The 24772-nt window shown below is 40.8% G+C and overlaps 4 protein-coding genes and 1 pseudogene across 7 annotated transcripts in view; 1 reads left to right on the forward strand and 4 right to left on the reverse strand.

Moving 5' to 3' along the window:
* The window catches only part of LOC115746427 (heavy metal-associated isoprenylated plant protein 39-like), a 29096-nt gene extending 26740 nt beyond the window's left edge, over positions 1 to 2356 (forward strand). For 2 of the 3 annotated variants that reach the window (XM_048275841.1, XM_048275845.1), the window contains exons 2-3: positions 1481 to 1556; positions 1705 to 2356. In XM_048275841.1, coding sequence (XP_048131798.1) covers positions 1481 to 1556; positions 1705 to 1982 — 354 coding nt within the window. In that variant the 3' untranslated portion in view covers positions 1983 to 2356. Of the gene's footprint in view, positions 1 to 1219; positions 1360 to 1480; positions 1557 to 1704 lie in introns of those variants that run through there. The other variant, XM_048275840.1, reaches the window with a different exon arrangement.
* An 860-nt stretch (positions 2357 to 3216) lies between these two features.
* On the reverse strand, positions 3217 to 5656 carry LOC115746426 (2-C-methyl-D-erythritol 2,4-cyclodiphosphate synthase, chloroplastic-like). Its single transcript, XM_030682180.2, has 3 exons — positions 5023 to 5656; positions 4667 to 4797; positions 3217 to 3602 (listed from the first exon to the last, which is right to left on the reverse strand). Exons 1-3 carry the CDS (start codon positions 5360 to 5362, stop codon positions 3369 to 3371), a joined length of 705 nt encoding a protein of 234 aa, XP_030538040.1. The 5' UTR covers positions 5363 to 5656; the 3' UTR covers positions 3217 to 3368.
* Positions 5657 to 6447: 791 nt separating this feature from the next.
* On the reverse strand, positions 6448 to 9719 carry LOC115746425 (meiotic recombination protein SPO11-2). 2 transcript variants are annotated; one of them, XM_030682178.2, is made up of 11 exons: positions 9390 to 9719; positions 8689 to 8818; positions 8450 to 8587; positions 8276 to 8364; positions 7651 to 7779; positions 7462 to 7556; positions 7270 to 7332; positions 7099 to 7175; positions 6847 to 6974; positions 6555 to 6751; positions 6448 to 6506 (listed from the first exon to the last, which is right to left on the reverse strand). In XM_030682178.2, exons 1-10 carry the CDS (start codon positions 9606 to 9608, stop codon positions 6617 to 6619), a joined length of 1203 nt encoding a protein of 400 aa, XP_030538038.1. In that variant the 5' UTR covers positions 9609 to 9719; the 3' UTR covers positions 6448 to 6506; positions 6555 to 6616. The 2 variants fall into 2 exon arrangements, with proteins under 2 accessions (XP_030538038.1, XP_048131796.1); XM_048275839.1 differs by lacking the exon at positions 6448 to 6506 and having other exon boundaries at positions 6590 to 6751; positions 6851 to 6974.
* Positions 9720 to 10336: 617 nt separating this feature from the next.
* Positions 10337 to 18961, reverse strand: LOC115746420 (E4 SUMO-protein ligase PIAL2-like). Its single transcript, XM_048275838.1, has 17 exons — positions 18732 to 18961; positions 18275 to 18347; positions 16525 to 16590; positions 16339 to 16404; positions 16167 to 16249; positions 15631 to 15682; positions 15477 to 15548; positions 14506 to 14573; positions 14370 to 14418; positions 14154 to 14238; positions 13957 to 14058; positions 13773 to 13824; positions 13009 to 13060; positions 12465 to 12581; positions 11454 to 12353; positions 11245 to 11314; positions 10337 to 11184 (listed from the first exon to the last, which is right to left on the reverse strand). The coding sequence occupies exons 1-17, from the start codon at positions 18959 to 18961 to the stop codon at positions 10628 to 10630; spliced, it is 2694 nt and encodes an 897-aa protein (XP_048131795.1). The 3' UTR covers positions 10337 to 10627.
* A 3979-nt stretch (positions 18962 to 22940) lies between these two features.
* Positions 22941 to 24507, reverse strand: LOC115746458 (annotated as a pseudogene).
* Between the last annotated feature and the right edge of the window lie 265 nt (positions 24508 to 24772).

Consider the following 24772-nt stretch of genomic DNA (forward strand, 5'->3'; position numbering starts at 1 on the left):
GGATTTCTGCAGAATATCCCATGCTACTTTGGCAATTTCTGCGCACAACATTTTTTCGGGACTCGATCAACGAATATCGTCTCATCCACAACTTGAAAGATCGCATATAATGCTTTATGATCTTTCTATCGGGACTTTATCAACAAATCCTTCTCCTCCTTTTTCGGAGCGTTGAATTCTTTAGCATTAGCTACTTCGGTGTAACCACTCTCTATCGGGTTCCACAAATCCCGCGATTTGAAAAGAACCTTCATCCGGACGGATCGGTTGTTGAAATTCCTCCCGTTCAACTTTGGAAGTTGCAATTGAACGGAACCGGTGGATGTCATAACTAGCTCTGATACCATTTGTAGAAACCAAAAAGGTTGTGGAAATTTGGAGGTTTTAATGTGGGAGGAAATTTGAGTACGCAAAAAATGAGAATAGTATTCAAAATGCCTTTACTATGGTTTTACACAAATAAAAACACAAACTTAACTATAAGCTTTTATTACAAACACACAACTCTCTAACTCTCTCATATGCTAGAGCTTCTATGGCATACTCTCTAAAAAAATAACTATCATGACTCTCCTTATTTGTAGCCAAGTCCACCGCCTGCACTTCCACGCCAATGAAGAGGAAAATTTGGACTTGATCTTCACTTGTTCTTATCTATTAATGTGGATAAGCATTATTTATAACAAGTCCAAGGCCAAATTAGACCATTTTTACTTCTAGCTTGTCTATTAATATGGATAAGAATTATTTATAACAAGTTTAAAGTCAAATTAAACTCTTCTACTTCTAAATCAATTTTATTATTTTCTAACGACCTCGGTCTTCCGGCGTCCATGTTCTATACGACACCGTTGTAATGAAAAGGTTGGACCCGTCAACTGCGTGGACCGACGTACGGTCAAGGCTGACAGCTGCCAAAGTCCCCTCGTGTTCAAAATGCCACTCGACTGAGTCACTTTCAAACAGTTCTTCAAAAGTCCCGAGCCGCGGGGGCGGCTGGCCTCTCTCTCTCTCTCTCTCTCTCTCTCTCTCTCTCATATATTTTAAAGTCGCGACCCACAGTTTTCGATCGTCTGGACGCGTGAATTTTCTGAGAAACCGTGTGGGTCTTTCCCGCAAAATGTTAGTACATTGACTTGACTTTGCCCTTTGTTCACACACACTAGTGTCCTCCGAGAAACTTCTCATTTCACGCACTCTCGTGCTCGCCACTATATAAAGCAAACCGTTTCGTCTACCATACGTGCACACACCCTCAGTTTTACTTGCTCAGAGTGTCATTCGAGTGTCATTAGCTTCCAAATCAAGAGTTAAGGCAGACGTAATATCAGTACTTGGAAGCCCCAAGGCAAAATGAAGGTGAAACTTGTTTCAACGCTAGTCTATTACACGCGTTCGAATGTTGAGTTCAGTCGTCGTGAGAGATTGATATTTAATCGAAATCTAACTGGGGTTTTTGCTTTTCTCAAACTTATTGCAGAAGTTGGTGGTGAAAGTGGATCTACATGACGACAGAGACAGGAGCAAGGCCATGCAAGTAGTTTCTGGTTTTGGAGGTATTAGCTCTCTCTCTCTCTCTCTCTCTCTGTTTTTCCCCTTCATTCTGCCACTAGAATGTTCACATCGCATAACTGTAATAGGAATCATCTTGCGCTTGAACTGTTCGGCTTAATCACTGACCTTTGTCGCATGATGTTTTTCCAGGGATTGGGTCTCTGAATATGGACATGAAGGACGGCAAACTGACAGTATCAGGTGATTTCGACCCGGTCAAGGTGGTGAACAAACTGAGGAAATCTTGGCGCACAGAAATCGTGAGTGTCGGACCGGCTAAGGAAGATGATGGCAAGAAAGACGATGGCAAGAAAGATGAGGGCAAGAAGAAAGAAGATCCAGTAAAAGCCTATGAGGCATACTATTTCCCGCCGCTTACATATCACTACGTGCCCCATGAAGAAACCCCGAATTGTGTCATATGTTGAAATTGTTAGTGCTTCCAGACCAAATCAGGATTTGGTCTGTGCACTGGAGAGGATTGAATAAGGAAGGTTGATTATGCCTTGTGTAAACTAGAACGAGTGGAGTACCCTTTTTAGAATATCAAGTTTTTAGTGCGTCTTTCGATTTTCAATTGTACAAAGGGTTTCTATGCAGAGAGATTGGATCTCAGTTGAGGAACTCAAAGGCATGGAAGAGCCATGATGTACTTCATTTCAGCTAGCAGCAGTTGCAGTTAGCTGATGAGCTTATCTAGTATTCCTTTAGCAGCTTCTTGTCATAATTTAGCCTCACAATCTAGTGGAGGGTATTCTGCTGAATGATAAGATTCTGAAAACGAGTAAGTTCAGATGCTAAATTTGATCCATGCTTCTGTCATGGTGAATCACAGTCATTGCTTTGGCTTTTGGTAAATTCCGGTGACTGGTCAGGTCAGGTGACTCCAGGGCAAGCTGCAAGCAAGGCTGAAATTTCATGAAAAATTCTTGCCCAAACCAAGAGAAGAAAGCGCGGCCTTAGATTGCAAGCAGGATATACTCACTTAAATTGCGTTGCTTGGAAGAAGTTGACGACATCTCCATAACCCTCGGTCTTTGATTGCATATACATTCCCCTAAAGTTGAAGGAAATAGGGAACTTAGACAACCATTATTCGCGGACCAATGCGCCTTCCCCAGAGACCGAGGATGGATCGCTGTCTTTTATTCATCTTTGAAGATATTGTCTATACTTGCATGCCATTCCATCCTGGTTAACAAACTTATGATGGTGGAAATTCTCGGAACCAGTAGCAATGGTTGTCATTAATGAGTCGTACCAGCCATGTAAATTGGAAAGAGGCAGAGAAACACACGTAGCGCACCCACGATTTTCAGAAGCCTTTTGCTTACTGGTGGATTTTTCAAGTCTTTCTTCCCAGCAATCTCCACCCTGTTTACAAGTAAGCAAAGCTTACGGTAGCCAATAAGACCATGAATCTTATCTACCAGGTAACTTTGATAAAGCTTGGAGGATCCTAGTTCCAAATTCGTTCATGAAGAAGGCATGTGAAAGAATGGCCGCAATCTCACTAGGGCCTGTCCACAGGGTTGGTCAGCTCGGCCACATAACTAGTTCAACACAAGATGCTGAATCCACACGACTTACTATCAATAAGTAGAAATATTTGGATTAGCAGCGCAGATATCATAAGACAAATATTTGCCGACTTACTACCAGTGAACCGCACATGTACAGGAAAGGTCAGACTTTATTGCTCACTTAGAGGAAGTGTAATTAACATTCTGTTGTCTTGGACTCAAACTTAACATTTGATGCTACAGAAATGAAGAGCTGCAGATGTTTAATTTCGCAAGACATCTGCGTAACCTTCACTTCCGCATAAGGAGAACCACAGTATGAGCTGCAATACTCCGGTTTTCTCCGAGGCTATCGACCTTCTCGTGAGTTTTTGCTTTAAGGTTAACAACGGTCGGATCTGCTCCGAGCAACTTGCATAGGTTTTCCCTGATAGCTTCCTTGTGTGGGCTGACTTTTGGTCTCTGGAGAATCAAGGTAGCATCCAGGTTTCCAATCTCATAACCTGCCTCATGCATGAGCCGGACCTGAAGGGACCATCACACAAGTTAACAAGGTTAAATTGCTAATCTTTACAAAATAAAAGCAGGAGGTGGAATACAATGACTATATAACCAAAAGCTGCACAGACGAGTGTGGGAATGCACATGATACAGGTAATTATGAGCAACAAATGAAACATCTGCTTTAAACAGATTATGGGAAACTATAATTGTTTTCACCCTTCAAAAAAAAAAAAAAAAAAAACGTTTTCACCCCTCAGCCGGTGACTAGTGCATTCCGCTTAGTTGCGATGCACTAAGTAACCAAAAACTGCCACCACTGATTAGTGCCATTCCTACAACTTTATAAAGCCCAATGCGGGGCAGGGCTACAAACTTTTAAGAACATCATCTAGCAAGTCTGTATGTTCTTAATTCTTATAGCTAGAATAAAAATATCATAAGTTCTGGTACAATCGATAAGGAGAAGTAGTTAACAAACTCAAAGGTCAGCAGTTACATATTGGCACCACACAGAGCCCCTTTATGTCCTCATACAAGGATTCTGGGAAAGGATAGCAACTACAAAGAGCAAGACCATACAATGCCAACACAAGTTTGATCTTCTAAAACACTCATACTTGCAGTAAAGGAGAGAATTTTATTAGTCAAATTATCTTGATCATCTTGACCTCTGATTCATGCCTCTGAATTTACCTAAGTACATAATCTTAGTCAGTATTAAGGTCGACCACCAAAAAAGCCCAAAAAAGTATCCGGACCTCATCTAAAGTGCATGATCATAAATCTACCTAAGCTTCATTCCTTCATACACAACACACGACACTCAAGCAGCAGATAACTATCCTCAAGCAAACAGCAGAATAAAATTAACCATGCCCAATCAAGAAGGCAGGGGGAGGATCTTGTAAACAAGAAACCCCAGTGAAATGCTCAATTGATGAACTACACAGTGCCAACTGCCATTATCTTGTCAGATCACCTTCCAGTGAGAAAACAGCCATGAGACGTTCAGAATTACTATCAGCAAACGAAGCAGCCCTATTACATGGGTGTTAAAAAAAGAAGGGGCCGTCAGGTCAACTCACAGCTTCCTTGATGAACACAGATGAAGGTGCACCCTTCCACTTGGGATCATTATCAGGGAATATCTGCCCTATATCTGGAAGCCCCAGAGCACCCAAAATCGCATCCACCACACAATGAAGCAACACATCCCCTGCAACCACAAAGAAAGACCCAATGAAACAACAGTTGCAGTAATCACTCCCAAAACCCACGAGTCGGAACTTAACTCCAAACAACAACAACAACAACCACAAAGAATCCCCCAAAGGGAACAACCCAATGAAACAACAGCCCCGGTAATCAATCAAACACCCACTAACAGAACAGTATTTCATTCGAAACAAGCATGTAAAAACAACAGGAACGAAATGATTACCATCAGAGTGAGCCTCACAGCCTCTGTCGTGAGGAATATTGATGCCACCAATAATCAAAGGGTACCCAGGCTCTAGCCTGTGGAGATCGAAGCCGTGGCCCACCCTGAAAGGCAACGTCTTGGGAGGCGAGGCGGAGACCGGCGGGGCTCCATCCACGGCCGTGCTCACCGCCGCAACCACCGACGGCAAGACCGCCGCTTTGAGGGTCGGAGCCGAAGCGGGTCGTGCCGAGAAACTCGGGTTCTTATCAGAAATGAAGGTAAGAGAGAGCGGCTTCCTGTTGCGGGTGACGATTCCGGTGGGAAGCGAAGAGGCGTGGAGGTGGAGGTGGGTGGCCATGGAAGGTAACGAAGAAGAAGAAGCAATTGCGGTTGTCTGTGGTGTTTGGGCGTGGAGTTTGGTCGCGCTGCTTCTGGCTCAGCTCGGAGCCGAAGTGTCCGGTATGGAGAGGAGGGACACGAGAAGCACGCTTTGAATTTGCGCCACTTTTTAGCCCACCCGAATCTTTGGTGCTTAGATGCCGGGGAGATTTTGTCTTTTGCTCTGTGTGAAGATGCTGACTTGTCAAACATGGTTCCCCTCAATTTTACGAAATCAGGAGAGAAAAAAATACATAATTTGTCGGTTTTGTTTCACTAACCCCAGCCTCATTTGTCGTCGTGTCACTTTACTAGATTAGGATTGAAAAAAATTTAGTAAATTCAATCGAGATGAACGATCTTTGGCTATAGAGCGAGATATAAAATCTCTACCGTATAGAAAGATAAAATCACATTAGAATTCAATTTTAAGGAAAAACTACGTGAGTTTGAGATATTAATCCATGCACTTAATTTAAGTATCTAGATACATATACCATTAACCTAATAAGGTACGGAAGATTTAACACGGTTCATATAAATTCACAATGAATACCTAATAATTTTCTTTTGGGTGATCGAAAATGATATGGTGGACTTGACTAGGAATTACAGCCTCTAAATTGCAAATGAGAGCTCGTTATGCACTCCGTTCCTAACCTCATGTACATGTTAGATCCCATGTTTTAGAAATTTAAGCACAATGCATACAAAGATAACAGCCTGCTGAAAAGTGAATCCTACTCTCGCAAACCTCTATGATCAGGCAAAGTCATTGCGAATGGTTAAAGAGAAAATAGGCTCATGGAAAGGTAAGACAGATTCTGCCCTATAGAGTTTTTTTTTTTTTAAGGTCTAAGCCCTATGGAGATTTTTTTTTTTTTTTTTTGACATGACTATTGAGAGTTGAGGTTGCTCTTTTCAGACAACTTGCTCGAGGATAGACGGAGGACCATTCATACTAGCATTAGTTCAGAGACGTTATTTCGATTACATAATGGGGTAGAAATTGGAGCACCTTCTATTCCCTACCCGCTGTCGATTAAAAACTCAACTTGGGTCGAAATCAACGGTTTAACTGCTATTATCTTTGGCTTTATGGTAAGTAAATAACACCGCGCAATTTCTTGAGCCTTTCTCCTTGTTTTTTTTCTCCTTGGGGTCGAAATTTCTTGAGCCTTTTCACCCCGGTGTACTCATCATGCACTATTCTGTTCAACTCATGATTGGTTAATCAAATGTAATCGACCTGCACAATCTTCTTGGCAATGTACTTCCCCAAAAAATCATATCCGTGGAAGTACAGAGCTTCAATTTCGGCTCTCTGACCTGTCTCAGTCATCAATGCCAATTCCTCCTGGTACTTTTCCTGCAGAATGCCCATTTAATTAAGCAAAGCAGTTCCATTGGCTTACTTTGTGTAGTGTTTCATCTAAGGCACCATTGCAGTGAGTTAGAATTTACCTGCAAGAGCTTTGAGGACATCAAGCTTTTTGCTATTCCAATATCTTTTGGCTTGAGAGGAAGTAAAGATTCTTCCGGTATCAGTTCCAGATCACTCCCTCGCAATCCCAACCACTTCACATTGCAAGCTGAGAGGGCAATATATTTCAAAAGAAAAAAAGAAAGAAAGAGGCAGTAAGAACTGCATTCTACTTTAAAGGATACAGATGTGCACATAAACATGGATTTCAAATGAAACTTTCATGAGTGCACCATATCGAAATGCTTCAAGACCCATTCCAATGCTCCCAAATTTAAAGGTGCACAGTATAGCTAATCCAGCTGGATTCCTTGCATATTCAGAATGCAGAAGTTTAACAGGGGCATATTTAACTCCAGAAGGAACATCACATCACGCAGTAAAGAGGAGAAAAGGTCCCTCACCAGTCTACCAATGCCAGAATTGGCAAATTCGGAAAATTCTGGCTCATTCTGTGGAGAAAAAACCTGTATCACTTAGTAAAGCAGGCTATTGTCATAACTCTAGCAACACTGTCCTTTCAAGATATCAGCTTAGTTCTGCTAGTTGCTTCAGATTGGTTTGTTAAAGAGTGAAAGATCTGCTTAATGTGTTACCTCGTTGCAATATCTGGATACCCTTTGGCTGTAATTAGTATGCTTGGGATCTGATTGAACACATGATCGTCTACCAGCCGCTGGAATATTGCATGCTAAGCCAAGAAGATAACCTCAAAGGATGTCTCATAATTTTGTGATGGCGGAATCTATCAGGTATTGATTTTATGAATTGACCAACCAAATTACCTTCTCTACTAGGAGGATATAGTGTGCATCAGTCTTCATAATCAAATTCTCCAGCAAATTCAAGTCACCGGATATAGGATACCCGGAAGAGCCACATGAACAGCAGTCAACAGTCTCCTTGTTTGGCTCCTAGAACATGTCCCAACGTAAGCAGTAAAGAAGGCAACAGAAATATGAATCCCCATCAAAATTCAATGGAGGTAGACTAGAGCAAATCCACATACAAAAGGCAGTATTCTTGTCAACTATGACTGCAACAACTATATGGTTTACACAAGGAGAAGAAACCCTCCCAAGGAAACCATAGGACACTCAAGCAATTCCTTTGGTAAAGCAACATCAAGTTATGCAAATGTTCTGCTCCACTGACCAATGGTGGAAACGTTTTGGGTGTAGCCACATTGCAAAAAGATGAGAGTATCAGACATTAGGAGCGACAGTCTACTCTGATTGCAATTAAGAATCTCTTGCAAGGCTTGTGATGAAACTACGGTCTACCAATCATCCAATTTAACGATCATACACAAGAGTGAACACAGTATTGCTAATATGCTATTTGGGGTATCGCTGAATCACGAAATATATCCAGGAGATTCTATCTCCGAAAAGTCTTGAGAGCAGGTACCTGCAGCGACAATCTTCCAGCTACAAGTCCTCTGCTAGAGGCCATGATTCCGAGACTGTATCGGCTACACCGAAGCAATGCTACAATATCTGCCCATTTACATCCTGCACTCATCAAATGTATGCAAAGCAATCAACGGCACCATTAACTTAGGATTTGGACATCAATGCTGACCTTGGACTGCCTTATTAACTTGCAATTGGGAAGTGAAGTACTCCGATGATGTAGAAAGCAGTTTGTAGTAAAGCTCCCTCTGAGTGACTCTCTTCTCCTGAAGCAAAATCTGATAACACATCTCCATGACCTTCCAGACTGCAAAACATTCAAACCACACGTGTTATGTCAAAGGCTTTTATGCCTGCCTATTTGTAAAAGAAGCTAGGCGATCTTGATCATAGAAATTAGGAAGGTACCTCTAATGAAGCCTTTAGTGGCATTAGCTCTCATCAAAGACCTCGTGCCAAACGAGTGAGAGAGAAATATCCATGAAACATCAGTAAGTAGTCCATGATTCACTCTGCTGTTCCTCAATGTCCTATTAATCTGCACATCCATGGATACAATTATTGAAGTTGAATAGAGAGACAGGTGATGGCATTTGAATTTTCACTTCCTCACCGGTTGCCCCAAAAATCATTATTACATTTATCAACCTTCCATCATGTAGCTTGCTTCAGAAACAGTCCATTTCCAACGGCGGGGAGAAAAAAAAGAAAAAAGGCAGATAACTGTCCAGCTTCACAGGCACATAAAGCTCTACCATGCTTGCCATTAACACGCGTTCCGAAACTGGAAAAAACTTTTGACTGCATCAGAACGATCTCCTATTTCCCACTATGGAAAAGGCAATCTCTAAGGGACTGAGAAAAGACAGTGAAGCAGTAGTGATGGGCTCTCGGTCTCAAGCTCGATGAAGCATATTGAAATCCTCTCACACCGGCCTTAACTCATCGCAATCAAATCAGAAGCAGAAACGTTTTTTTGACACTGCAGCAGAGAAGTTGCTACATCTCCGTTCTAATCTCAAAACAAGCGTGTGAATACCTCGTTCGCTTAGTCAAACTTAGAGACGCGATCAGGAGCCGAAACGGAGAGAAACAACACCGGAAACTACCAGGGGAAGATGCGAGATCGCAGGATCGTGGGAAGTCAAGGTCCGGAGGAAACTGAGCACCGCGACTTCAATTCGGGCACGAGCTTCGGCGGGAGGGAGGACATCGGCGCAGCACAGCCGCTGATCGGAGAAGAACGTCAGCGAAGACGCGCAGAGATCTTCCATTTCCGTTCTTCCCGTCTGATCGTTCTGTCCTTCGTCCTGCGGAGCGCGGGACATTTGGGAGAGACGAAAGTAGGCGGAAATTGGCGCGACAGCTTCCGCGCTTGAATAGGAGAGATTTCTTATGGTATAGATGCAGCGCGTGAGCGGCACGCGAAAAAACAAGTGGCATTTCAAGAATTTGTTTATTTTGCGAAAAATGAACGTTTTAAAAAAATATTATTTAATAATGATCACCAAGTACCAACATCGTTTAAAATAATTAATTAATCAAAAATACTTTCATCATTAATAATAACTTATGTCTAAATATTTTCGTGAACAATAAAAATATTTTTCGTTAATTCATTTTTTTAAACCATGCAAACGATAATTTTTACGGAATCATTTTCCAAATCATTCATGTTATTTCATGAAGAATGAATTATCTGAAAATATATTTTAAAAATAATGGCTCGTATCACTCGACATTCATTAGCCATGAATATTTTTAGATAATGATAATTTTCGAAAAACATTTTTAAATTATTTATTTTTTGCGAAATAAGCGAAAAATTTCATTGAAAAATAGGATTTAGAATGCTTGTCACGAACAATGTGATAAATTCTATCATATCAACCGTGTAATCCAGAGAGTATTTTTTCTCGTTAAGGATTTTCTATTACCCTCTACATTAAGGAATTTTTTTTTTTTTTTTTGGGTCCAATACATTGACTTCTTGAAGAGTTAAAAAAACGGATGTAAGCTTCTCGACTTTCACCTTACATGGATAAATAATTTTACAAATGTACCGTGCAACAAACGTGAAATTGAAGGAAAAAAAAGGAAGAAGAAATTGTCTGAAAAAACATTACATCAATAGAAAGAAAGATGACGTTGACTATAGATACAACTCCGCACACATCTACAGAGGCAAAACTGTTACATTGACCATTACACAGAGTAAAGACCTTCGCATGAACCCGGATGGCCTATGGTGCGAACCCACTGCTAAAAACTACCAGCCGACATTAAATCCAAAATCGGTCCTTCATCTGCCGATGGGCGGTCATCGTGGCACGATGATCTAGCTTTGTCACTGGGTACCCGGCGGATACCCTAGATGACTTCTGCTACCAGTTATAGGGTTTGGACTCCGTTGGTGAGGTGGACCCGTAGGTGAGGCTGAACCCATGGCGGATGGGGGCGGAGCAGATTGAGCCTGTTGGGTTGGCCGGATAAAAGTGAGATTACTATCCAAGTGCGACCGTCCAGAAATGCTTCCGCGCATTGGACGCGTAGGACGCCAGTTTTGCTCCGCCGACAACTCCCCAGTACCGCCACCACTTGAGGGAGAGTGTACCCCAGTGTTAGCTCCTTGGTCACCTACCGATTCCCAGAAACTATCAAGTAGAGAGGACCCCATTCTCGAGGGCTGATTCTGCAACTGCACCGGAGTTTGCGCAGGCATGGCTGGTTGTTGAGCAGAAGGCCAGAACATCGATGAACCAGGTGTTTGACTGACTGGAGAAGGAGTGCGAGGAAGAATTGGTCTATTCATGCTTGGAGAATGGGTAGTGGATGGGTTCAGAGCTTGCTGCAAGTGCGAGTTTTGGAATGTTTGGAATGGTCCAGAGGGCGTTCTAGGACGACCTTGGAGTTGACCAGGCGACGGTGGTGTTTGGAATGGTCCAGAGGGCGCTCTAGGACGACCTTGAAGTTGACCAGGAGACGGGCGCACCACCGGAGGCATTTGGACTGATTGCCCCATGGAGAATCGATCCTGATGATAACGTTTCAGTACAAAATGTATCAGACATGATAACGTAACCTATCCGTTCTTGTTTTTCTTCCATATTAATGACAATAATTGGCTCGAGACTTCCCAATCTAGGAACATGCAACACAAGGGAAAAACAAACCTGTATTGGTGAGCTCCGGAGCAATGCTGATGGAGGGATGTTCGAGACTTCAGGGGGATTCACAGGAGGTCTAGAAATATGCTGCTGCCTGTCCAACTGCATTCCTACGCTTCCAAAACCTTCTAGAGGCTGAGTCGTAGACATTGTAGGCCGCGGAGCCATGGAAGGACCACCGGGCATCATCAAACTCCGTAATCGCGGCAATGGGCTTGGTGTCTGGGCACTGGCTGGGGGGGCCTGCATTCCTTCAGTTATAGTTGCATGTCTAAGTATGGAGGGCATGTTTCTATATTCATGTCCACCAGCTGTATTTACAAATGGTGACTGTTGTATTTGTAGATTATTGGGAACAGACAATTGAGTTTGCATCCTACAGTCCATGAAATTAGCATTTCCAAGAAATTGAGCATCTTGAGCTGGTGCAGGAGAAACGGCACCAGCCGATGCCGAAGTGACAATAGCAGAGGTTGCCTGAGGTAGACCCCCATGTATTTGCATCTCCTGCCCAGCGTTTGATGTTGAAGGAGTTTGAACAAATCCAGGCAAGTTATTTCCCGATTGAGCAAGTTGGGTTACAGTGCAGCCGTTGTTTAATGCAGATGGCAAAGATGGATTTGTGGGAATGCTTTGAATAAAAAAATCAGATTGCAAAGGTTTGCTATCTTCAGGTTCAGAAGTAAAGGCTCCATCCATTTCATCATCATCCCCTGTTAGATCCAAAACATTGGGAATGGTACTTGGAGAAACAGTAGATTTTTGCTGCTCAGACCCTTGTTTAAGGCAGTTCAGGGTCTCATTGGGAGTCTCATAAAGATCATCATTGCACTCCATAACTGCCTTCCATGAACCATCAACAGTGATTGTCACCTCAGAAATGTCATCACTCACTACTTGCAGGACCTGTCAGACAGAAAATACTGAAAATAAGAACTTCATGATTGACAGCGCACAACGATGCACCCTAATGCTTCAAAAATACCATATGGAAGATGACAACTAGTACCAAGTTACCTTCACAATGTTTTGATCAACACGAATGTCGGTAAAGCGGACAGGTCGATTGCAATGAGGGCAACGCCAAGATGGTTTCCTTGAATTTATGCTGAGGAAATTACTATAATCGAAACACTACAAAAGCCACGTCACAAATTGCAGAAGTAGCTGGGAAAGAGGCCAAAGTAATTCCAAGATCAAGATGAACTTTCAGATTTCATCAACACTATCTTATCAAGAAATTGTCATAACACTAAACAGTTTCGGGTTTTGAACAACAACAGAAAGATCTTTCCTTGCAACCAGCAACTTGTAATCAAGCAATGAGATGACGAAAAGCTTTATAGTTCTGCCATCAATGTACTAGGGCTATGGCAAGCCAAAATCGACATTTAAACCTTCAAAGAGCTTATGATGTCAAAAAACCACCAAAAATATGAGGCACATATGCACAGCCAATCATTTTCCGTAATAGTTTTCCGACATTCCAGAAAAACTGAGAAAATTTTCCAATAAACTATGCTTTACATTACCATCATAGGATGGTGCAATGACCACTCACCTGACGGTGTTTGCAGAACTGTCCTTTGACAGGTAATTGGATACGGGTTCGGCTGTTTCATATGGGAAGGATACGGCATCATCAGATATAGAAATAGCTACAAAAAATGCACACAGAATCTAAAAGACGAACAATGTTGGCTATATTAATAAAACCACTTTTCAAAGGAGAAGGAAGAAAAAATCAGCAGAGGCAGCAAAAAACTAAATTTCACAGAATCAAGCTTCCAAAATGAATCATCATCCAGTTTAGTAATCCTGGAACAGACAAGTACCTAACAATGTAACTCTCACAGTGGGTATTATAGAATCATTATCTAATAAGCAGGAAGAATTCTACATGAACTTTCTGAACGTAGTACTCAGTAGTCTTCAGAGGCATGTCCTTCACCTAATTCACTTTCCCACAAGCAGCCCAGATCATATCTATCAAATGAGTAATTGTTATCTATTAAACACACTACAACTAACGAAGAAACAACTAATGACCTGTGGCACCGACGTCTACCAAAGCATCTAAGAAAAGGATAACTCCCCTTCCAAATAAATTTGTCAAAGAATGGTGGTTTTACACCTTTTATTTTCATACAAATCATCCCAAACGTCCAAGACTTAGTTCAAATTAACACACGGTGACTCATGCTTTCATTATCCTAATGTACTTCAAATTTAGTGCATAACTAGCCCAAGCATAGACCAAGCAAAGGCAACTAAAAAAGAACCAAAAATAACATGGTAACAATGTCGACAATAGATCAGGCATACCTTATGGGGCAATTGAGACATATACGAGATGCCACCTCTATTATGTCGGAGTCTGAAATATGGAGACAAAAGCAAGAAAAAACCATTTTATTAGGTAGTGGAACATATTGTTCTCATCGAATGAGAAAACGCAGCAACTGCAAAGCAAATTGCATCAACCGAACTTTTCTCTTGGACAACACACCTGAATCTGCTGCAGCAACGGTTGCTGGAACATAATCTAATAGCGTTGATGAATCAGGTAGCGATGCCACACTCATAAAGGCAACGATTATCACATAATGACCTTTTCAAAAATTAAAAATGTCACTTGGCGAGGCTTACTCCGAGGGAAAAAAAAAAAAAAAAGGTGGGAGGAGAAAAATATTTACTCAAGCATACCATCAAACTGGCCAACCGCTTGGAGAAGGTTTGTTCCGTATTTAAGCACTTGCGCGACAATAGTAGGCATCTGAGGTCCAGTGTCCTAACAGCGTCCAAGGAAATAAAATATAACATTTCCGATCAAAAGAAAAGAGAAACCAAATAATTCTTTATCTCAATTTTACTGCCTCAACAATACATTGAATTCATCTAAAGCATTAGAAAGACATGAACCATGAAGGCATTCGTTCTTCTCTCTACTCCCCTTCCATTCAGTAGAAAGCTACAAAACCAAACCAAGAAGATAACGACATTAGAATAACTCAAAAAATCACATTTAGGAAGTTAACTGAATCAGGAAAAGTCGCACCTAACTTGTGGAGGAGTTATGATACATGCAGATGTCTCTATGTTATCTGTCCGTGCTACAAGTAACCTCTGTAAGAAAGACAGTTCAGCAGCAAAAATTCTGTCATTCCTATCTCAAGATATCAGGATATCCGTTTGAAAGACTTGATGTCGAGTTTGAAATATATAGAAGGAAGAGAAAGCAGGTCGTATTATTTAAACATTACAAGCCCACAGCACAAGAATGCTCCGCATGGCTCGAAATACATATGGAGGCAATTATGTATTTATACATCAAAACCAAATGAAAAATCTAAATCTCTCAGTAACTTAGACATGCAAATGGAAGGAGGCGGATGAAAAGATTTTTTTCATACCATCGAAAATAAAGCGACTGGGGATAGAGTGAAAATATCTGAATCATGCAGAATTGCTATGTCAAGATAAGAAAAAGAAATGAAAAGATCAGGACTACCTGTGGATGAAGACAATAAATCTCATAGCTGCTAGCAGAAAGACGAGTACAAATCTCATTGGTTCAAATAACAGAAAAGATGTCAATATCAAGAAGTCAGACACCAAAAAGAAAATTCCCATCAGGACACCCATCAGGACAAAGGAAAAACTTGGGTCCTAACCTTACCTCTACGTTCTTTTTCCTATCTTGTTCTCTCATTTCAGTCTTTCTGAACAGAAAAACGTAAGCTCTCTCTAATTTTCTAAGAGAAGTTTCAAATAGAATCAGGAAAACATCTTTTCCCCCTTTGTGAAGAGTTAAGAGTCCCGTATGCAATAGATTATCATGATATTTATATATGTAGAGAGACTTCAGTGCAACAACCAATGCTCAGTCATTCATCTCACTTCTAGCAAATACATCATGCCAGCATGTTTCAGTTGCTCCGCGAGGCATAGCAAGAATCATTGTCGAGTTGTCTGAATGTTGCTATGTTAAGTTACATAACCACAATGGTAGATTCAGAGGTTACTTACTACTTTCTCTTCTGCAGAGTGCACCATGCTCTTACATATGGGAAAATCACTGACAAATGCTCCATATCCAGGCTGCAAACCAACCAGAAAAGGCAAATTTATACTGATGGTGACCCTCAATAATTATCATAGTAGAAAAAGCTAAGAGTGCTACCTCTACTTCCAGCGAAGTAAGAATTTGGCCCATCTTCAGCTGTGGATAGAATCTGCGAAAATATTATATAAAGAGAGGAAAATAAGGAAGCAATGTGAACATCTCAGTGGCAACTGATAAATTACAATATATGAATAATTTATCACAATCCTAACAACAGAACCTTCTTCAATAAATGTAGAATGGAAAAAGAAAATTTATTCATACTGTTCTTCAACCGGACATCTAATTCATAGAACTTGAAACATCATTCAGGTTTTGATATAAAAATTGCACTAATCACTGACCAACTTAGGGACAACTAGACTTATGAAATTAATTAAAAGGCAAACAGCCCATAGCTACCTGGTTGAACTTAGTTCTTCTGGAAGGCTAATAAAAGCTATTCAGTCAACTGTACTATTTAACTGACAAATTAAGTATGATGGAGGAATAAAACAGTCTGATGAGAAACAAGAAGCTCCTCATGTAACAAGGACTCGAAACATATCATAATTGAGAAACATGGAAAATCACACAACCCTGAAAGACTTTACCTTGCCATAATAATTGAAACTAGGGAAAAAGAGGAAGTACTTCCAACAGTAGTGTCTCTTGGAATTTGAAAGCTTTTCCCAATCTATACGCAATATCAGCAGTTGCAAGCAAAGTCAACAGCCCAGATTACAATTATAACAGCAAGTGGTTTAAGAACAGAGAAGAGCATACTTCATCAACAAGGGCAAGGAGCTCTTGACAATCCTTCTCTGGAAACCATTTAAATTTGCATGCATTCTACAATGTTCAACAAATAGAAATAGACTCTCATAAGATTAACAAAATAACTCATAAAAGCCACATGTTGGCTGTGAAACATAAAATTAAGGATGCTCCGAGTCAAATCAAATTAAGTACCCTAACAGAGATCATCAGAACCATTATAATTGCACGATTGAAACCATCATCTTTAAGAAGGCAGATCTAGATAACAAAGAAGAAGATTGGATTAGTCTTTGATAAGATAACATAGCATCACACACTAGAAGACAGTTACAGTTACAGTCACAACCAAAAGGCAAACAGTTTAAAACTCAAAAGCCAAAATCAAGAGAATGGTGTTTCTGACTTTTTTCTTGGTTGGGATTAAATTTTTTCTTGTTTTCCTCTTAAAGAAGCCATGATTTACCATAAATGTAGTCAAGATGAACTACTTTCTACAATTCTCATACTTAAAAGGAGATAATACTACTGTAATAATGTTGCTAGTTGTATCCAACATTTCTATGCGAATGAATCCCAAAATGCCACAAGTTAAAAAAGAAGCCATCCACACAGGCTGCAGTATACTCGTGTAAAAGCTGCTAGAAACATGAAGTTTCCTCAAAGAAAAGCAAGCTGCATATACATCGCCTTTAATGAGAAAATCATCTTAATAAAATCAATCCATGGATAAACATAACAAGGAGCCACAAAGTTGTCTCCATAAACAGGCAAACAGCTAGCCCTGTTGCTGGGAAATGAAAGAGCATGAGGGTAATACTCTAAAAGGATGAGCACATCAAAATGTGAATGCAGACAGCTTAGTCAATCAAGAATGTCAACAGAAAATGTTCAAATCATCCTTCTCTTATCATTCCCCTTTAATGATCAATGTAGGTTATTATCATGTCCCCATACTATGTAGAATTATTGTTTCATAGCAATGTCGGTCTTGTTGGTGGAAGCATGAATAATCAGCAGATTGTATGAACAGACACTCGCTCTTAAAATATCGGGTATCAATTGATGAGATATTTCATTAAGTACATCTCAAAACATCGCGCTTGAGAGAGAGAGACATAGAGAGAGAGGAGCCAAATCCACAATGGGTAAAACTCTCTCTTGCATAGAGAAAGTATTTCATTTACTGTTTGCATCGATGACAAGGCTGAACAAGCCAATTACAATGTCCTGGGACAGGAATTCCAACCAATTTGGCGTTTTAGTTTCAGACTCTGATTTACTTGCTTCAACATGTGTAATTGCCACGTGATAGTATCCGATGTACAAAACACCTTCTCTTCTCGCATGAGGTGCACCCTTCTGATAGTTTTGGTAATCTGGGACTCAAGTAAAAGCCATAGCACACATTTGCACTGTCTAGAAAGGTTCTAAAAATCTCATTCGGAGAGAAAAATGTTTTGACTTCTGTTAGCATACAATCAGCAGCATGAGGGTGCAATCTTGCCCGACAGCATGCATAGCAACAGGACTAAGAATTGGCGATCACTGCTTGGATTCAACACAAATTGCACAATTCATGATCAACGACCTAAAAAGACATGCAGTCAATTGCCTTAATTTATTCAATCATCGTCCTAACACAATACTCTTGAATCAAAGACCTAAATAGACACGACCATAAAACAACACAAATTGCACAAAGCACGTTCTAGGCGGGCGGGCGGGCGCAAAAGAACTAAGCTTAAGTTTCGCCCCACTAGCAAGTACATATTCAAAATGTTAATCAAGCTATATTTTAGCAAAAGCAACCTGTTCACCGGCCATTTTGATGGAGCAATCAATCAATCAATCAAGATCGCTATAGGAAACACCTCGAGCAAAGAAAGTTGCAAGAAGGTGGAAAACGAAAGTCATCACAAGCACAGATTGTGACCAAACTTACCTTTTTCAGTAATGGGGGTAACTCAAGAGCTTTGGGCAGAACCTCATTGTTTGCAACAGCATAGTCAATGCCTCTGATTCTCGAAATCAATGAATCCAATGAGCCAAAAGAAAACAGCGAAACACAAAGGGGGTGAAAAGGGGGAGGACGACACAGGAATGTGGCAGAAACAAACAATCCACAAAACGTTGATACTAATATCCACCACAATCACGACACCGTTCTTTCTGACATTTATGGAGATACAATAAAAGGGGTCGGAAGTACACATGATGCTTGCGCTAAACATCCATCGAGAAAGAAGTTCAACAGAAAGTTCCCAGCTTAAACAGACTCAAAAGCTCCAGATGCTACACTACAGCGACAACTTTTAGTAGACACTGGTAAATGTTGGACTCTAACCAGGCTTTTACAGAGAACCGCTTCGACACAAATGGGAGCGTGACTAGGGACGTACCTGGCGAGAAAAAGGCACAGATTCACGAATTCCATGGGATTATCGCCAGACGGCGACGAGCCGGAGCCCTTGTCGGCGTTGAGATAGAGAGACAACCGCTGGGCGACGGCGGCCGCCTTAACTGCGTTGGCGAAAGAGCGGGAGAACCGGATCGGGGCGGCAGACGCGGCTTGCTGCGGCGGCGGCGGCGGCTGCTGAGGAGGGATCTGAGTGGCGGCTGCTCCGACCATCACTCGAATTTGGAGCGCATTCGAGAGGGAAATTTGTGCCGCAAAGTCTCTGGTGCTTTTGCGGGTTTGAATTGAACCTTCGCAGTTTTTCTTTTTATTGGAAAATTTTCGTCGGCAGTTATTTCGTGTTTAGCATGATTTGGATCTTTCGCAGTTAGTTTCGACATTATCTGCACTTTGGGGTGCGCATTTTTTGAAGTGGTTGGACCAGAACATGTCTGGAGCAGACATCCGTTACATAATTTTTTTTTTTTATAAATTTCACTTATGAAGTGATTTCTTTTTTTTTAATTTGAGAAGTTAAAAAAACAAATGCTACTCAACTCAAGAAATACTATGCTACGCTTGGTAACACTTTTGGAAGTGAATTTCTGCTCTAGAAGCACCAACTTCTGAAGTAAAAATCAGTTTGGTAAAAAGTTTTACTTCTAAAAGAATTCTCTGCTTCTAAAGTAAATTTTCACTTTTGAAGTTATTGTCCCCCCAATTTGAGAAGTTAAAAAAAAAGCTACTTCTCAACTCAATAAGTACTTCTTGCCTCACCCTCATCCTCTTTTAACTACGCCTCTCTCGCTCAACCACACCTCCGACGTCTCTGCCCACGGCCTCCGACCGCCGACCTCCGCGGCCCGTCGCCCAGTGCCACCGACCCTCGCCCATCGCCGACCACCATCCACCGTCGCCCACAATTGTCTCCCGCTGGCGCCTACCGTCCCCAACCTTCGTCGACAGCAGCCGACCACCCCTCCTTGCGGACTACCGCCTCCCACTACCACCCCACCGACGACCTCTCACTACTACCACCAACCACCGCCTTTGATCTTCGCCAGCCGCCGCCGACTACCACTCGCCTTCAACCTCCGCTGATCGCCGCCAACCACCGTTTGCCAACCACAACCACCCATCGCCGTTGCCGAGTTGCCATCTCCGGCTACTAGAGTATAAAAAGAAATTCAAAAGTAAATAATGTTTTTATAATAAAATTTATTTTTAAAGAAATTAAAAAAATTTGAAAATGGAGTAAAAAAATTTCTACTGCCAATAACAATTCGTCGTAGAAGATTTTGTGTTAATAATGTTCTAGAAGTAAAAATTTTCAGTCATTAACAAACGAGTTTCTCTAATCAGAAATCAACTTCTTGAGCAGAAATAGAAAAATCAACTTTTGCTTCACAGTGGAAGTAGAAAAATCAACTTCTGATCGTAAATTAATTTCTAAAGCAAAAATGTTGCCATGTGCGCCCTTATATGCCAAAAGAAAATCTCAAAAACTACTTCTTGGACAAAAAAAAAACCTCAAAAAGTATTGTCGCATCAATCTCTATTCATTAAACTCTCATCCTCTTTTCGACCATGCTTGCCTTCACCAACCTCGCCCACCGACCACCGCCGACCACCGCCGCTCATGAAAACCGCCACCTATTGTCGGCCGTCGCTCATTGCCGCCCGCGACCACCATCAACCGCTAATCATTGTTCACTATCGTCGACCGTGGACCTCCGCCGCCCAAGATCGCCACCACCCACCTCCCCGTGGTCTCATCGCTACCCACGACCACCGCCAACCGTTGACCACCGTCGTTACCGACCACCGCACACCGCCGGCCGCCGCCAACCATCGAGCACTACTTCGCCCGCCACGACAGCCTATCGCCAACCTTCGCCGAGTCGCCGTCTCCAACACTGGAATAAAAAATAAATAATAATTTTTTATTCTTAAAAAGTAATTAATATTATTTTTAAAGAAATTTAAAAAGTTTAAAAATGAAATAGAAATTTTTCGATCACCAACAATAATTTTTCATAGAAGATTTTGTGTTAATAATGTTGCGGATGTAGAAATTTTTAACCGTTATCAAACGAATTTCTCTGATAAGAAATCAACTTCCGGAGAGTAAGTAGCAAAATCAATTTCTATTTCTGAGTAGAAGTAGAAGAATCAACCTTCGGTTAGAAGTTGATTTCTAAAGCAGTAGTGTGGTCATTCGCGCTCTTGTATAACAAATATTTATGGGGATGGAAACATGAAGCTTCATGTTTATATAAAGTCGGATTTCGATAATTGGTGCTCCCTCATGTCTTAATTAGTGATTTATCTTCCTTCTATAGATAAAAACTAATGTTACATTTCGCTTGTCGAATCTGTGGTAGAATTTTTCTTTCTTATTTCCATGAAAATTTAAAGAAACAAGCACTTAAGAACACTTTGTTTGTTTGAAAACCATCACTAACAATAGCTTAAAAGTGGCCTGATATCCTAAAAAAACTCTCCAAATTTAATTCTTGTCCTAATTTTACCTTTTGTCTGATAAAAAACTTCTCAGTCACAATTCTACCATAATTTTTTTTGTCTTATAAAAAACCCCAACTTTAGATACAATCCAAATTCTTCCCTAAAGTTCTTTTTGTCTCGTAAAAAAACCTTCAACTTTCGATCCAGTATCAATTTTACCTAAACTATTTTTACCTTATAAAAAGTTCTCAACTTTAGATTCAGTTTCAATTTTACTCTATTTTTTTCATAAAAGATCACAAACTTTTACTTGAGTCATATATTTGCCTCTATTAACTCTCTGTCAAAATTGCCTTTAGTGATTTTGTGCTCGGTCTTTGACCTCTCGTGTTTGGGAATGTTCCACCTCCCGCAGTCAAAGAGCTCGCGCTCGTGATGCTTGAATACCTCGTGTTTGGGAGTTTTTGATTTCTAGTTGTAATGAGAAATTTTGGACGCATGGTTAACGAGGGCGGATATGTGACACAAATAAAAGTTTGTCATTTTTTATGAGACTATAAAAAATTTAGGGCAAAATTGTGACTGTACGGTAAAATTGGGACAAGATCTAAAGTTGAGAGTTTATGGTAGAACTATGACATAATCTAAAGTTGAGGGCTTTTTTTTTTAATGGACAAAAAAAAAATGTTTACGGTTAATTAGGATTGAAGCTAAAGTCTAAAGTTTTTTATGAAATAAAAGGTAGAATTGGATCGGGAGCTAAAGTTGGAGGTTTTACAGGACATTATGCTTATAATGAATTAAGTAAGGAAAGAGTTACTCAATTCATTAGGTATTGTATGTTTCTAAACATACCAATAATTATCACAATTCTACGTGCGATAAATAAAATAGTAATCAGTCATCCATTTTCCGCGATTATCAAACAACTTTATTTTTGTTTTCAATACTTAAATTCGATGTTTAAATTCTTTATTTTTGTTATCAATTCTATCAGAAGAGCTTTCTATCTCCTTCGCCACAAACTCTTCATTTTTTTTTTATTCGTGTATATTCTAAGCATTTATCTAATGTATTACCATTTTAAGTTTCATGGTAAAATCATTGAGGTAGATAGAATGACGAGGTAACTTCTGTGGTAATTAAGTTCCGGACCCGAGCTAGGGATCCCAAAGATCTTGGGAGTAAGCCTTACACGCCTTTCACCACTAGATGAACTATTGCACTGGTGTTTACCATTAAAATTTAGCCAAAAGGATAAGAGACCCGAATTATGATTAGGTCGAATTGTTGTCGGATAGACTTTGTCAATGAACGGGTTGACGTAGCGTGGTAATATTGGAGGAATTGTCCAAAAGTCCCTCAACATATTTTACAGTGGCCACTTTACTCATAAACATTTTGATTTGGCCAATTTAGTCTTAAACTCTTTGACGATTTTTCAATGTAGTCATCCCAATCAATTTTGGTCGGAAACCATTAATGTGGTTATTGATTGTCCTATGTGGCATGATATTGATCAGTGCTAATTGGACAATTTTTGCAATTTTTAAACTTCTTTTGTGATTTTTTTTTCCACAATTCATATTCCCGGAAGGACGCAGAGATCGTAAGACACATATTGCCAGACTTATTATCAGTGAACCGCACATGTTCAGGAAAGATCGGACTTTATCGCTCACTTAGAGGGAGTGTATGTAATTAACATTCTGTTGTCTTGGACTCAAACTTAACATCTGCATACCCTTCACTTCCGCATAAGGAGAACCACAGTATGAGCTGCAATACTCCGGTTTTCTCCGAGGCTATCGGCCTACTCGTGAGTTTTCGGCTTTAAGGTTAACAGCGGTCGTATCTGCTCCGGGCAGCTCACCGAGGCTTTCCCCGATAGCTTCCTTGTGCGGGCTGACTTTTTGGTCTCTGGAGAACCAAGGTTTGCATCCAAGTTTCCATTCTCATAACTTGCTGCCTCGTGCATGAGCCGAACCTGAAGGTACCATCACACAAGCTAACATGGTTAAATTGCTAATCTTTACAAACCACAAGCAGGAGGTGGAATACAATGACTATACTACCAAAAGCTGCACAGACGAGTGTGGGAATGCACATGATAGCAGGAACTCCCTACAACATTATAAAGCCCTCTGCGGGGGGCAAGACTACAAACTTTTAAGATCATCATCTAGCAAGTCGATTTGTTCTTAATTCTTACTATTCCTAGAGTAAAAATATTTTAAGTTCTGCTACACTTGATAAGGAGAAGACTTCAAAGGTCAGAAGTTACATGCTGGCACAGCAGGAAACAACACAGAGCCCCTTCATGTCCTCATACAAGGATTCTGGGAAAGTATACCAACTAAGAAGAGCAAGATCATACAATGCCAACAGTAAGTTTGACCTTCTAAAACACTCGCACCTTGCAGTAAAGGAGAGAAATTTACTAGTGAAACTATCTTGATCATCTTGACCTCTGATTCATGCCTCTGAATGGGCCTAAGTACATAAGTATTCAGGTCGACCACTACAATAGCCCAAAAAAGTATTCCACCTAAAGCTTCATTCCTTCATACACAGCACACGACACTCAAGCAGCAGATAACTACCCTCAAGCAAACAGCAGAATAAAATTAACCATGCCCAATCAAGATGGCCGGGGAAGGATCTTGTAAACAAGAAATCCCAGTGAAATGCTCAATTGATGAACTACGCAGTGCCAACTGCCATCATCTTATCAGATCACCTTCCAGGGAGAAAACAACCGTGAGAAGTCTGGAATTATTTTCAGAAAACGAAGCAGCCCCGTTACGTGGATGTTAAACAAAGAAGGGGCCGTCAGGTCAACTCACAGCTTCCTTGATGAAAACAGATGAAGGTGCACCCTTCCACTTGGGATCATTCTCAGCGAATATCTGCCCTATATCTGGAAGCCCCAGAGCGGCCAAAATCGCATCCACCACACAATGAAACAACACATCCCCTGCAACCACAAAGAAAGCCCCAATTTGCGATCAGAAAAGAAAAGAAAAGAAAGCCCCAATGAAACAGTAATCACTCCCGAGTCGAACTTAACTCCAAACAACAACAACAACCACCACAAAGAACCCTTAATGGGAACCACCCAATGAAACAACAAGCCCGGTAATCAATCCAACACCCACTAACAGAAAAGTTTCATTCGAAACAAGCATATGACAAAAAGAAGAACGAAGAAACAAGCATACAACAACAAGAACGAAATGATTACCATCAGAGTGAGCCTCGCAGCCTCTGTCGTGAGGTATATTGGTGCCACCAATGATCAGTGGGTACCCGTGTTACCCCTAAAACCATAAAATGTGGGGACATGACACGGCCGTCCTTCCACTCAAAGGACACAGTCTCAACCACAAACCCGATATCAAAGTATATATTTCCAACTATCTCAAATGTACTCATCCAAACAGCAACTACAAAAATCGTTGATATCGCTCTCGTCCTATTAGACGAAGAACCGAAAAGGGCATTGAAAGGAATGAGGTAAGCAACCACAGCTATCAGTGAGTAGTATATCTTAGCAGATTTGATGAGCTTCCCATTTGA

This window comes from Rhodamnia argentea, chromosome 3, assembly GCF_020921035.1.
Source record: "Rhodamnia argentea isolate NSW1041297 chromosome 3, ASM2092103v1, whole genome shotgun sequence".
Classification (NCBI taxonomy): domain Eukaryota; kingdom Viridiplantae; phylum Streptophyta; class Magnoliopsida; order Myrtales; family Myrtaceae; genus Rhodamnia; species Rhodamnia argentea.

Coding starts and splice junctions, on each gene's coding strand:
- LOC115746420 (XM_048275838.1), bottom strand. CDS start 18,961: ATGGTCGGAGCAGCCGCCACTCAGATCCCTCCTCAGCAGCCGCCGCCG. Junction 16,405..16,524: donor TTCTGATGATCTCTGTTAGG/GTACTTAATTTG, acceptor TGAACATTGTAG/AATGCATGCAAATTTAAATG. Junction 12,354..12,464: donor TTGATCAAAACATTGTGAAG/GTAACTTGGTAC, acceptor TCTGTCTGACAG/GTCCTGCAAGTAGTGAGTGA.
- LOC115746426 (XM_030682180.2), bottom strand. CDS start 5,362: ATGGCCACCCACCTCCACCTCCACGCCTCTTCGCTTCCCACCGGAATC. Junction 4,798..5,022: donor CTGTGAGGCTCACTCTGATG/GTAATCATTTCG, acceptor TTGTGGTTGCAG/GGGATGTGTTGCTTCATTGT. Junction 3,603..4,666: donor CTGTGTTCATCAAGGAAGCT/GTGAGTTGACCT, acceptor TGGTCCCTTCAG/GTCCGGCTCATGCATGAGGC.
- LOC115746425 (XM_030682178.2), bottom strand. CDS start 9,608: ATGTCCCGCGCTCCGCAGGACGAAGGACAGAACGATCAGACGGGAAGA. Junction 7,557..7,650: donor ATATCCTCCTAGTAGAGAAG/GTAATTTGGTTG, acceptor TTCTTGGCTTAG/CATGCAATATTCCAGCGGCT. Junction 6,752..6,846: donor TGTCCTCAAAGCTCTTGCAG/GTAAATTCTAAC, acceptor GGCATTCTGCAG/GAAAAGTACCAGGAGGAATT.